This window comes from Mustela putorius, unplaced genomic scaffold, assembly GCF_011764305.1.
Source record: "Mustela putorius furo isolate JIRA1106 unplaced genomic scaffold, ASM1176430v1.1 tig00000174_pilon_pilon_pilon, whole genome shotgun sequence".
Taxonomy (NCBI): Eukaryota; Metazoa; Chordata; class Mammalia; order Carnivora; family Mustelidae; genus Mustela; species Mustela putorius.
The window spans coordinates 9373875-9386730 of record NW_025421304.1 but is presented as its reverse complement, the minus strand read 5'-3'; the positions used below and the strand labels follow the sequence as shown (position 1 = coordinate 9386730).

The window sequence follows — 12856 nt, the reverse complement described above, 5'->3', positions numbered from 1 at the left end:
GAAGTCATGCTGATGGAAGGATCAGTCTCTGAACTTGGACACATTCCTTAAAGAAGACCCAGGAATTAATAACTTTGTACTTAAAATTTCCTTTGGGTGTGAAGTTGGACTCTCAGGCAGCTTTTCTATTACTTCCTCTAGATACCAAAAAATAACACTGACAGCACAAGGAAGACATTCTCTGATAAAGTTCTCCGTGTCATGACCATATCTAAAATATTGTTGATAATTTATACTAAAAGGTATGATTAGGAATTATCACGAGTTTGTTGTATGTTTATTAGATGGCTATTTGCCATCATTAAATGTCAGCCACCTCATAGTTGAAATACTTGTAGGAAATAGGAAGCTACTCAGAAGAAAGGAAGCAGGAAAAAATAAAAGTGTAAATCAGAATCTAACCTGAGTATTTTGCCATGGGGTAAAAATGAAGGGCAGAGACTTAGTAATGGTCTTCTAATTTGTCCCCCTATTAATTGGCAGTAAAATGGCTTGGCTTTTAATGAAGTCTTCCTATATCCTGCTTATAAATCATATTTTGTATTTAATTCATTCTTACTTGGCTACCTGTTTTTTTTTTATTTATCTTTAACTATGATAGTAGTGATAAAGGATGTATAGAGAGATAATGTACTCCATTATGGTTATTTACTGTTTTTTTGTTACTTCCCTTGATAAGACTTTTCCTTTCCAAGTATTCCTGCCTAGAGTTTCATCTCTCTCTCAACTTCTTTCTCAATAGTCCAAATCTATATACTGTCAAATTGCAGATGTTCTCCATACGTCCATTATTAATTCAACTATTTTTACTTAATGTTTTACTCCTCTGTGTAGGGTTCATTATCACTAATGATATTAATTGTAAGGGTCATAAGTAACTAAACCATGAAATTAAAATTTAAAAGTTTATTTTTCACTATGCTGCACCTTTTAATTTTCCTTGCTGTGCTAAACTTCCATTGACTAGATTTTCAGCCCACTCATCCTAAAATTATTTTTTCCCTTTTGAATGTATTACTGAAGATAGGATAGGCTTGTTAAAATTTTATATTTCCTTAATATATAAGCCTACACGTGAAAGAGTATTTCTCTATAGCTAATCTTTACTCTCTCCTTCAAACTGAGGGCACTTGTCTCAGACATACATTATATGTTAATATAGCAAATGAGTGAATGAAACAACACAAAATTTAAAATCTAAATGACTATTCAACTATGCATGTCACTATAGCAATTTAACTCTAGGACATCAAAATCTTAAACCTTATCAGGTAAGGGGCAGTAGATAGGAGAAACCATTAGAGGAATTGATTCCAGGTTCTTCAGTAACCTCTTTTCTGAAGGTCTTTGCAAAACATTGTGCAGTTTTGTGAGTTGTTTTTTGGGTTTTTTTTTTTTTTTTTTAGATTTTATTTATTTATTTGAGAGAAGGAGAGAGAACAGGAGTGGGGGTAGGGAGCTCAGTGGGACAAAAATCCAAGACCCTGGGACTCCTGGGTGGCTTAGTTGGTTAGGCTGCTGCCTTTGGCTCAGGTCATGAACCCGGGGTTCTGGGATTGAGTCCTACATGGGGCTTCTTGCTCGGCGGGGAGCCTGCTTCTCTCTCTGCCTCTGCCTGCTGCTCTGCCTGCTTGTGTTCTCCCTCTCTCTCTCTCTTTGTCTGACAAATAAATTAATTAATTAAATCTTTAACCAAAAATAAAAGAATCCAAAACCCTGAGATCATGACCTAAACCAAAATCAGACACTTGACCAACTGAGCAACCCAAGCACCCCCGTCGTGCAGCTTTTCAAAATCCAGTCAGCTGGAAATGACATCTGTATTCTCTTCGTTTGCCTTTTTATTGGTAAAAATTTATTGATGCCTTTTAAAAGCCAAGGTGCTGAGAGCTTTAGAACTTTTGAAGTTCATACTATGTAAAAGATATTTAAGAGAATGTGTGAAGATAAATTATATGTAAAGACACATTTTAAATAAGCCATATAATAATGAGTTACTATTGACATGCTTGTTTTTCTCCTGCAGCAGCAATGATAATTATGTAAATAAGTCAAAAGCCACATTGTTTAAAAATTGATGATTTTAACATTAAAGCCTGAACTGGGTTTTTTTTCCCAACATTGGATAAATATTTAACTACAGAAAAGTGAGCAATTTAAAACAAGACACAATCCAGGTAATAGATGGCAAGGGCCAGAGTAATTGTTTTAATTGAATCACATTTATAACAAAGTCGTACGTCAATTTCTTTCATTTATTCAGATTGATGCAGACTTTGAACAAATAGGAAATGTAATCTGCCATACAAGAACACTTTATTTTGTAGCTGTTAATGGACTCTTGAAATTTTCTTTTGGCAGATGGAGATGGACACATGGATCACTTACTGCCAGGCTGTGAAGATAAAAACTGCCAGAAAAGCATCATTTACTTAGCAAGATCTGGAACGAAACAGGTATATCAGCTTGTTTTTTAATGTCAATACAGTTACCTTCTTAAAATCTTCAGAGATTAGAAAAAGTATCTGAATAATCAGAATACAGTGAAACCCTATACAAATTATTGACTTCCTCATTTTAATTTAATGAAATAAATTTGAATATTTTTGTGTTTATTTATTGAGAGGGAAAGCACTGTTATAATCATTTCTGGTGAAGAAGACCAGTTTTGGTCCTGTAATTAAATGACCCATTCGCATTTTACAGGCAAGGAATATTGTAAAATGCACTGTAACTATAACAAAAGGTTATGGAGAAGAATATCACATCTGTTGTCAAGGCTAATCTTGTCTTTATTTGTGCTAAATAGATCCGTTTCATTCTCTCAAGCTAACATTTTACCTATTGCTTATGGATAAAGAGTTTAGAATCCACAGATTACTGTGGCAGTGATAGGTTGTAACACTGAAAATTTTTCCTTATTGTTAGTACTACCAGAAAAAAACAGTATTATTTTTTTTTTTTAAGATTTTATTTATTTATTTGACAGAGAGAAATCACAAGCAGATGGAGAGGCAGGCAGAGAGAGAGAGAGGGAAGCAGGCTCCCTGCTGAGCAGAGAGCCCGATGCGGGACTCGATCCCAGGACCCTGAGATCATGACCTGAGCCGAAGGCAGCGGCTTAACCCACTGAGCCACCCAGGCGCCCCAAAAAAACAGTATTATTATAGTACTGGAATTACTCAGTTTTGTTTTCTATCTTAGGGTAAGAAATTATTGCCCTTACAGGAAACCACATTTTATGGTAAAACACTAAAGAAAAATCTTCATACAATCAATAGTCTAAAAACATTTAGATTCTGTACCTATAAATGTTATTATCTTAAGCTTTTTTAAGTTTTTAATCACTGAAAACATGAGGTCAAGTAACACCTAATCATGTTTCATAGGTATAAGTAAACATAGTAATTATAGCCTGGCTTCAAGCAACAGACTACTGTAAGAATATTTTCAAATTATACAGTCATCTCTCTCTAGGAAGATAAATGTCACAGTTCTTTGGTGACTATTAAGGATGTCATATTAATAAAAAATCTTTTTTACTTTTTAGACCTTAATACATTTACCTTAATAAGAACACTTTATCCTCACTAATAAACTGTCAACCTTTTCAGAAGTTTGTGATAACAGCATTTTGTGAAATTTCCCATCTTCTTCCAAAACAAAACCAACTATTTTTTCAAAGTCAAATGAATCATTAAAACATTTTGATGATAAATATTTTTTTTGCTCTTAGGAAAGATTGAAAAATTAATCTAAGATGTAAATGAGTTTTTTTAAACAGTTATTTCCTATAAATATGTATTTATTGTTAGCTTTATTTTCTCTTTTTCTTTGGCAAGTTATGCTTTCTTTGGAAAACCTAGATTATGTTTGGGGTGCCCAATGTACAAATCCCTGTTCAAGAAGCCATTTTTAATATCATTTGACTTGAAGCCATATAGAGTCACCTGCTTAAAAGAAACCTGTGTAGCCTGCTGTCATTTCAAGCCAGCTGCGCTGGTTTGAACATCTCTAGGGTGTGTGCCAGTATTCATACTTTTAACTAATTTTAGGCGTATCTATAATTTTAATGGTATGATTTCTTCTCTTAAGATTTTTACTTTGCATTAGCTTGAGTGGATTAGGGTACTCAAAAGAGAAATGGATTTCCAAAAGCTCTTTTTGAAATCAACTTTATTCTCTCTGGTCTCTTCATTATAATCAATATAAAAATAAAGAACTTACTAAGCTGTTTTGGTGACAAAGCTCATCCCCCTGGACAGGCAGAGCTTCTTCAATGCTGGTGTTGTCAGGGAACCTCAGAACTCTTGGCTCTGAAGATATTGACTGAAGTCATCATCATGTATAAAAGGCAAAACAGGGGAACAAGGGAGATTCTATCATCTTCCTTCTTCCTAAGCTGATCCTTCTGAAAGGACATCAGTACTAGATAATATTACAGTTTGCTCTCATTTAAAAAAATATTCATTTGCTGGGGCCTACGTGGCTCCGTGGGTTCAGCGTCCAACTCTCAGTATCCACTAAGGTCATGACCTCAGGATCTTGAGATTGAGCCCCCTGCTGGGCTTCATTCTCAGTGGGAGTCTCATTGAAATTCTCTCTCTCCTTTTCCCTCTGTCCTTCTTCTTATTCTCTCTCTTTCTCTCTCTCTCTAAAATAGGTATCTATTTAAATTTAATAGGTATCTATCTAAAATAGGTACCTATCTCTCTAAAATAGGTAAATAAATCATTAAAAAATATTCTTGAAATTACATTTCCACTCAACACAGTTTTAAAATGGGGAGATTGAACTATAGGAATCAGCATCAATTCAAACCTAAGATTCTGTGATTTTGTAAAAATTTTTCAAAGGCTCTATTGTACCAGTTCAAGGAAAAATGATTACGATGAAATTTAAATGGGACTTTATTTTTTCTAGAGTATCAATTATCTGTTCATCAAAGTAAATTATAATATCCTTAGATTGTAGAGATAAAGAAGTTTAAGTAAGATAATGCTTATGAAGACTTTTAATATATTGTTTTGCGAATGGTGAATTTTTTTTTTCTAAAGTAACTGTAAAATCTAATCTTTTTCCTCTTATTCCATAGTGGGTTCCAGTCCTACAGGAGTTCAGCAACAAGGGCACACTCTGGGGTTTTGTGCCATTTGTGCATGAACAACGACCAACTGAAATACCACTTCCAATTACCCTTCATATTGGAGACTATAACATGGATGGCTATCCAGATGCACTTGCCATACTTAAGAATACATCTGGAAGGTATGGAAATTAAGTCAAGTGAGAAATATTTGTGGAAATTCTTTGATTTGATACTTTGTTAACTGAATAGCTCCTAAATATGGTAGAGTACCTTAAATAAGGAACATGATAAGTTTGATTTCTAATTGCTTATGTCATAACTAAACTTCCAGTGGCTTAGAATACCTGTTCTTTTCCACAAATTTATTTTCTGTAGAACAGAAACAAAAATTTGAAAAATGTTTTTCATTCAAAAATAGTTTATTTTTAGAAGGCCAAAATTTTTTTCTTTAAAAAGAGTACAATTTAATATTCAATTCAATAAATATTACCTGAGCCTTTTTTATGTGTAATTACACACGATCCCTACAGTCAGGAAGCTTCCATTCTGGAGATAAGAGACAAGCTGGAAAGCAAATACTGAAATATCTGTATTACATTCAATAATAGAGGCACATATAGAGGGCAGAGTGATTGTACTCTTGGTTTTTGTGTGATTTTTTTCCCTGGAAATAGTTGAAATTTTATTTCCTTGTTGGTTTAATTTCTGTATGTGAATATAGTTGATACACAATGTTACATTAATTTCAAGTGTACAACCTAGTGATTGGACAAGTCTATACATTATGCTGTGCTCACCACAAGTGAGCATAATTGTGCCACACAAGCACAGCATAAGTGTGCAGCTACCATCTGTCACCACACAACACTATTATAATACCATTAACCAATATTCCTTATACAGTCCTTTTTTTATTCCTGTGACTTACTCTTTTTATAAAGGAGGCCTCCCTTTCACCTGTAAGGCCAAAATTTTTAAAACCAAATAACCCTGTTACATTTTCAGACTGAAAACCATCATGCTTAAGAGCTGAACCTCGGCTTCAGTCTGAGTCCAGCCACTTATCACCCATCTGACCTTAGGCACATTACATGAACTCATCTGTAAGACAAGAGTAATAATTGTATCTGTCTCTTGGCAGTTGTAGTGAAGATTAAACGAAGTAAAAATAAGTGAAGGAATTAGTGAGTACCCAGCACGCACAGACTTTTAGTGAATATTGCCTTAGTGTTGTTTGTTTATAACTGCACAAAAATTCAAACATGATTATTGATATTATTCATATACATAAAATGTATATTTACTGCATTATCAGTGATTTTGAGTGCTGCAACTCCTTTTTCTCCTTAAGTACAGGTACCAGTAAATAAACCAACATGGTTAAATTTATAATTAGACTGACTCTTTGCAGATTCTGTTCATAAGATTCTTCCTAAATTTTAATACCTTATTGTTTTCTTCCTATGATTAATTATATTTTTTGGCCCTTATTCGTTACTATCTCCTGCATCATTATCTACACAGTTTTTCCTCTGTGCATTAATTCACTCTGGAATTAATGATGATTCAGCTTCACATTTCCTACCAGGCACATGATGCAAAACAACTTCCCTGCGGGGGGTGGGGTGGGGGGACAGATATATTGTTGCTTTTAACACCAAACAATGTCATCTAGAAATCTGATTTTTAGAGGAACATATATTATTAGTGACTGTCCCTAAATATTGTAGAAAATTATGGAGAGTCTGTACTTAAATTTTCTAAGGATTTGATTTGAAATTATAATTGCTCTAAGTTATATATGTGGGACATGATCATCATGCTTCATAACTATGTGTCTGAAAGCAATTTTTTAATTTAATTTTACTTTTTCAGTGTTCCAAGATTCATTGTTTATGCAAACACCCAGTGCTTCATGCAATATGTGCCCTCTTTAATACCCAGCACCAGGCTCTCCCAACCCCTAACTCCCTCCCCTCCAATACCTTCCCTTTGTTTCTCAGAGTCCACAATCTCTGAGAATCAGAGTCCACGAATCTCTGGTTCGTCTTCCCCTCCAGTTTCCCCCAAATCACATCTCCTCTCCACCCAGTGTTCTCCATGTTATTCCTTGTGTTCCACAAGTAAGTGAAACCATGTGATAATTGACTCTCTCTGCTTGACTTATTTCACTCAACATAGTCTCCTCCTCTTCCATTCTTTTGTTGTTACAAAAGTTGGGTATTCATTCTTTCTGATGGAGGTGTAATATTCCATTGTATATATAGACCATATCTTCTTTAGCTTTTCATCTGTTAAAGGGCATTTTGGCTCTTTCCACAGTTAAGCGACTGTGGCCATTGCTGCTATGAACACTGGGGTACAGATAGCCCTTCTGTTCACAATATCTGTATCTTTGGGGTAAATACCCAGTAGTGCAATTACAAGGTAATAGGGTAGCTCTATTTTTAATTTCTTAAGGAATCTCCACACTATTTTCCCAAAGCAGCTGCACCAACTTGCATTCCCACCAACAATGTAAGAGGGCTCCCCTTTCTCCACATCCTCTCCAACATTTGTTGTTTCCTGTCTTGTTGATTTTGGCCATTCTAACTTCTGTAACATGGTATCTCAATGTGGTTTTGATTTGAATCTCCCTGATGCCTAATGATGATGACCATTTTTTCATGTGTCTGTTAGCCATTTCTATGTCTTCTTTGGAGAATTGTCTATTGATGTCTTCTACCATCTTTTGACATAATTATCTGTTGAATTTGAGGAGTTCTCTATAGATCTTGATATCAGCCCTTTGTCTATAGTGTCATTTGCGAATATCTTTTCCCATTCCATGGCCTGCCTCTTTGTTTTGTTGACTGTTTCCTTTACTGTGCAGAAGCTTTTGATCTTGAGGATGTCCCAAAAGTTCATTTTCACTTTTGTTTCCTTTGCCTTTGGAAACATGTCTTGAAAGAAGTTGCTATGGCCAATGTTGAAGAGGTTACTGCCTATGTTCTCGTCTAGGATTTTGATAGATTTCCTGCCTCACATTGAGATCTTTTATCCATTTCGACTTTATCTTTGTGTATGGTGAAAGAGAATGGTCAAGTTTCATTCTTCTATACATAGCTATCCAAATCTCCCAGCACCATGTACTGAAGAGACTGTCGTTTTTCCACTGTATATTTTTTCCAGCTTTGTTGAAGATTAGTTGACCATAGAGTTGCAGGTCCATATCTGGGCTCTCTACTCTGTTCCACTTGTCTATGTGTCTGTTTTTGTGCCAGTACCATGCTGTTTTGGTGATCAAAGCTTTGTAGTAAAGCTTGAAATCAGGCAATATGATGCCCCCAGTTTTGTTTTTCTTTTTCAACATTTCCTTAGCAATTTGGGGTTTCTTCTGGTTCCATACAAATTTTAGTATTGTTTGTTCCAGCGCTTTGAAAAATGCTGGTAGAATTTTAATCAGGATGGCATTGAAAGTATGGAGTGCTCTAGACACTATAGACATTATGACAATGTTTATTCTTCCATGAGCATGGAATGCTTTTGCATCTTTTTATGTCTTCTTCAATTTCTTCTGTGAATGTTCTATAGTTCCTTGAGTACAAATCCTTTATCTCTTTGGTTAGGCTTATTCCCAGGTATCTTACGGTTCTTGGTGCTATAGTAAATGGAATTAGTTCTCTAATTTCCTTTTCTATATTTTCATTGTTAGTGTATAAGAAAGCAACTGATTTCTGTGTATTGATTTTGTATCCTGCCACATTACTGAACTGTTGTATTAGTTCTGGGAGTTTGGGGGTGGAGTCTTTTGGATTTTCCAAATAAAGTATCATGTCATCTGCAAAGAGAGAGAGTTTGACTTCTTCTTTGCCAATTTGAATACCTTTTATTTCTTTTTGTTGTCTGATTGCTGTTACTAGGACTTCTAGTACTGTGTTGAACAACAGTAGCGAGAATGGACATCCTCGTCGTGTTCCTGGTCTCAAAGGGAAGTCTCTCAGCTTTTCCCCATTTAGAATGATATGCACTGTGGGTTTTTCATAAGTAGATTTTATGAAGTTGAGGAATGTTCCCTCTATCCCTATACTTTGAATCGTTTTAATTAGGAACGTTACTATATCTTGTCAAATGCTTTCTCTACATCAAATGAGAGGACCATGTAGTTCTGCTTTCTTCTCTTACTGATTTGTTTTATCACATTGATTGATTTGCGAATGTTGAACCACCTGCAACCCAGGGATAAATCCCAGCTGGTCATGGTGGATAATCTTTTTCATGTACTGTTGGATCCTTTTAGCTAGGATCTTGTTGAGAACCTTGGCATCCATATTCATCAGGAGTATTGGTCTGAAATTTTCCTTTTTGATGGGATCTTTGCCTGGTTTGGGGATCAGGGTAATGCTGGCTTCACAGAAAGAGTCCAGAAGTTTTCCTTCTGTTTCTATTTTTTGAAACAGCTTCAGGAGAATAGGTATTATTTTTTCCTTGCATGTTTGGTATAATTTCCCCAGGAAATCTGTCAAGTCCTGGGCTCTTGTTTTTTGGGAGGTTTTTGATCCCTGCTTCAATCTTGTTAGTAGATATTGGTCTATTCAGGTAGTCAGTTTTTTCCAGATTCAGTCTTGGAAGTTTATAGATTTCTAGGAATGCATCCATTTCTTCTAGGTTGCTTAATTTATTGGCATATAACTATTGATAATAGTTTCTGGTGGCTATTTCTATTTCCTTGGTCTTAGTCGTGATCTCTCCCCTTTCTTTCATAATTTTATTAATTTGGGTCCTCTTTCATTTCTTCCAAACTTTTTCTTGTGGTTGTATTCCAGGTTCAAAGCATTGTGGTCTAAGAATATGTAGGGAATAATCTCAATCATTTGATAGTAGTTGAGCCTTGATTTGTGGGCCAGTATGCGGTCTATTCTGGAGAAAGTTGCATGTGCGCTCAAGAAGAACAAATATTCTGTTGTTTTAGGGTGGAATATTCTCTATATATCTATGAAGTCCACATGCCCCAATGTGTCATTCAGTGTTCTTGTTTCTTTGTTGATTTTCTGCTTCAGTGATCTGTCTGTTGCTGAGAATGGCATGTAAGATCCCCTACTATTAATGTATTCATTTCAATAAGAGTCCTTATCTTGATTAACACTTGGCTTATGTAGTTGGCTGCTCCCATATTGGGGGCATAAATATTTACAATTGTAAGATCTTCTTGGTGGGTAAACCCTTTAAGAATGATGTAGTGTCCTTCTGTATCTCTGACCGCAGTCTTTAGTTTAAAATCTAACTAACCTAATATGAGAATCACTACCCCAGCTTTCTTTTGAGGCCCATTGGCATGAATGATACTTCTCCATTCCTTTACTTTCAGTCCCAATGTATCTTTAGGTTCCAAATGTGTCTCTTGTAGATAGCATATGGACAGGTCCTGTCGTTTTATCCAATCTGCAACCCTGTGCCATTTTATGGCAGCATTTAGGCCGTTCACGTTCATGTTGAGAGTGATTATTGAAAGATACGTTTTTATTAACATCATGTTGCCTGTGAAGTCCGTGTTTCTATAGATTATCTCCATAAATTTCTATTCTGTGACTCTCTTGGGTCTTTCTTCTGTTATAGAACCCTCCCCCCCTTAATATTTCTTTTGGTGCTGGCTTTGTGGTCACATACTCTTTTTTTTTTTAATTTAATTTAATTAATTTATTTTCAGCATAACAGTATTCATGCAATCCGTGCCCTCTGTAATACCCACCACCTGGTATCACAACCTCCCACCCACCCCCGCCACTTCAAACCCCTCAGATTGTTTTTCAGAGTCCATAGTCTCTCGTGATTCACCTCCCCTTCCAATTTACCCCAACTCCCTTCTCCTCTCTAACTCCCCATGTCCTCCATGCTATTTGTTATGCTCCACAAATAAGTGAAACCATATGATAATTGACTCTCTCTGCTTGACTGATTTCACTCAGCATAATCTCTTCCAGTCCCGTCCATGTTGCTACAAAAGTTCCGTAATCATCCTTTCTGATGGAGGCATAATACTCCATAGTGTATATGGACCACATCTTCCTTATCCATTCGTCCGTTGAAGGGCATCTTGGTTCTTTCCACAGTTTGGCGACCGTGGCCATTGCTACTATAAACATTGGGGTACAGATGGCCCTTCTTTTCATGACATCTGTATCTTTGGGGTAAATACCCAGGAGTGCAATGGCAGGGTCATAGGGAAGTTCTATTTTTAATTTCTTGAGGAATCTCCACACTGTTCTCCAAAGAGGCTGCACCAACCTGCATTCCCACCAACAGTGTAAGAGGGTTCCCCTTTCTCCACATCCCCTCCAACACATGTTGTTTCCTCTCTTGTTAATTTTGGCCATTCTAACTGGTGTCAGGTGATATCTCAATGTGGTTTTAATTTGAATCTCCCTGAGGGCTAGTGATGATGAACATTTTTTCATGTGTCTGATAGCCATTTCACATACTCTTTTAAACCTTCTGGTCTTGGAAGCTCTTTATCTCTCCATCCATTTTGAATGTCAGCCTTGCTGGATAACGTATTCTCAGCTGCATGTTCTTCTATTTAGTGCCCTGAATATGTCTTGCCAGTCTTTCTGGATTGCCAGGTTTCTGTGGACAGGTCTGACGTTATTCTGATGGACCTTCCTCTGTACATAAGGAATCTCTTCCCCTAGCTGCCCTCAGAAGCTCTTCTCTAAAATTATGATTCATCAGTCTCACAATTAAGTGTCTCAAGGTCTTTCTAGATTTGTTGATCTTATGGGGTATTCTTTCTGCCTCTAGGACATGAACACTGGTTCCATTCCCCAGATTGGGAAAGTTTTCATCCAGAATTTGTTCACCTGTATCTTTTAGTCTTCTGTCTTTTTCCACCCCTTAGGGATCCCAGTAATTCTGACATTGGAATGTTTCATGGCATCACTTATTTCCCTAAATCTGTTTTCTTGGCTTCTAAGCTGTTTGTACCAGGCCTCCTCCTGATCCTTTTTCTCTTATCATTTTGTCCTCTATGTCACTGATTCTATCTTCTGCCTCAGTTACCCTAGCTTTTAGAGTATTTCGATTAGAATGGATCTCATTGATAGCAAAGTTAACTTCTGCCAGATAGGCTCTCACTTCTGCCCTTTGAGATTCTATGTTGTCACTAATGGTTTTCTCCAACCTAGCCATTGCCTGGGTGGTGTACCCTTTCCAACATGCTGTTTATGTCCATATCCAATAGTTCTGATGGAGAGGGCACAGTCTCTGAATTTTTCCTCTGTTGGGTGTTCCTCCTCCTAGTCATTTTGATGAGAACTGGTTGAGGGGATGGATAACTGAATATATCAACCACAATCCAGGCAAGGTGCACCCCGGAATGTTTCAGAGCAATTAGAAGTCACCACCAAAAAGAAAGAAAAAGGATAAAAAAGAGACAGAGAGAAAAGAGAAAACCTAGCCAGAATGAGCCCCAAAAGTAAGATTTATAAGGTATATAAATAAAAACAGACAGACAAAAAGACCAACAAAAGTAAATGGTAAAGAAAAAAAGAAAGAACTCAGCTAAAATGAACCACAAGGATAAGTTTCATATAATACCAGAACAAAAACCCATATACAGAAACACTGACAGAAGAAGAAGAAGATGGGAGGGTGGTTCTAAATCCTTGATGTGGGTGAGGAAAGTTATTTTATTTAGTTCTTCCTAGGTATATTTTGATATCTTTGGTAAAGGACTCAACTTTCCAGAGATAAAAGGTGATTAAAATTGCTTTATATATAGGGGTAGTATTG

General features: G+C 36.2%; 1 protein-coding gene across 1 annotated transcript in view; it reads left to right on the top strand.

Moving 5' to 3' along the window:
* The window catches only part of ITFG1 (integrin alpha FG-GAP repeat containing 1), a 314234-nt gene that overhangs the window by 149498 nt on the left and 151880 nt on the right, over positions 1–12856 (top strand). Inside the window, exons 9-10 of the mRNA XM_013052089.2 lie at positions 2362–2456; positions 5096–5268. Of these exons, the coding sequence (XP_012907543.2) occupies positions 2362–2456; positions 5096–5268 (268 nt within the window). The remainder of the gene's footprint in view (positions 1–2361; positions 2457–5095; positions 5269–12856) is intronic.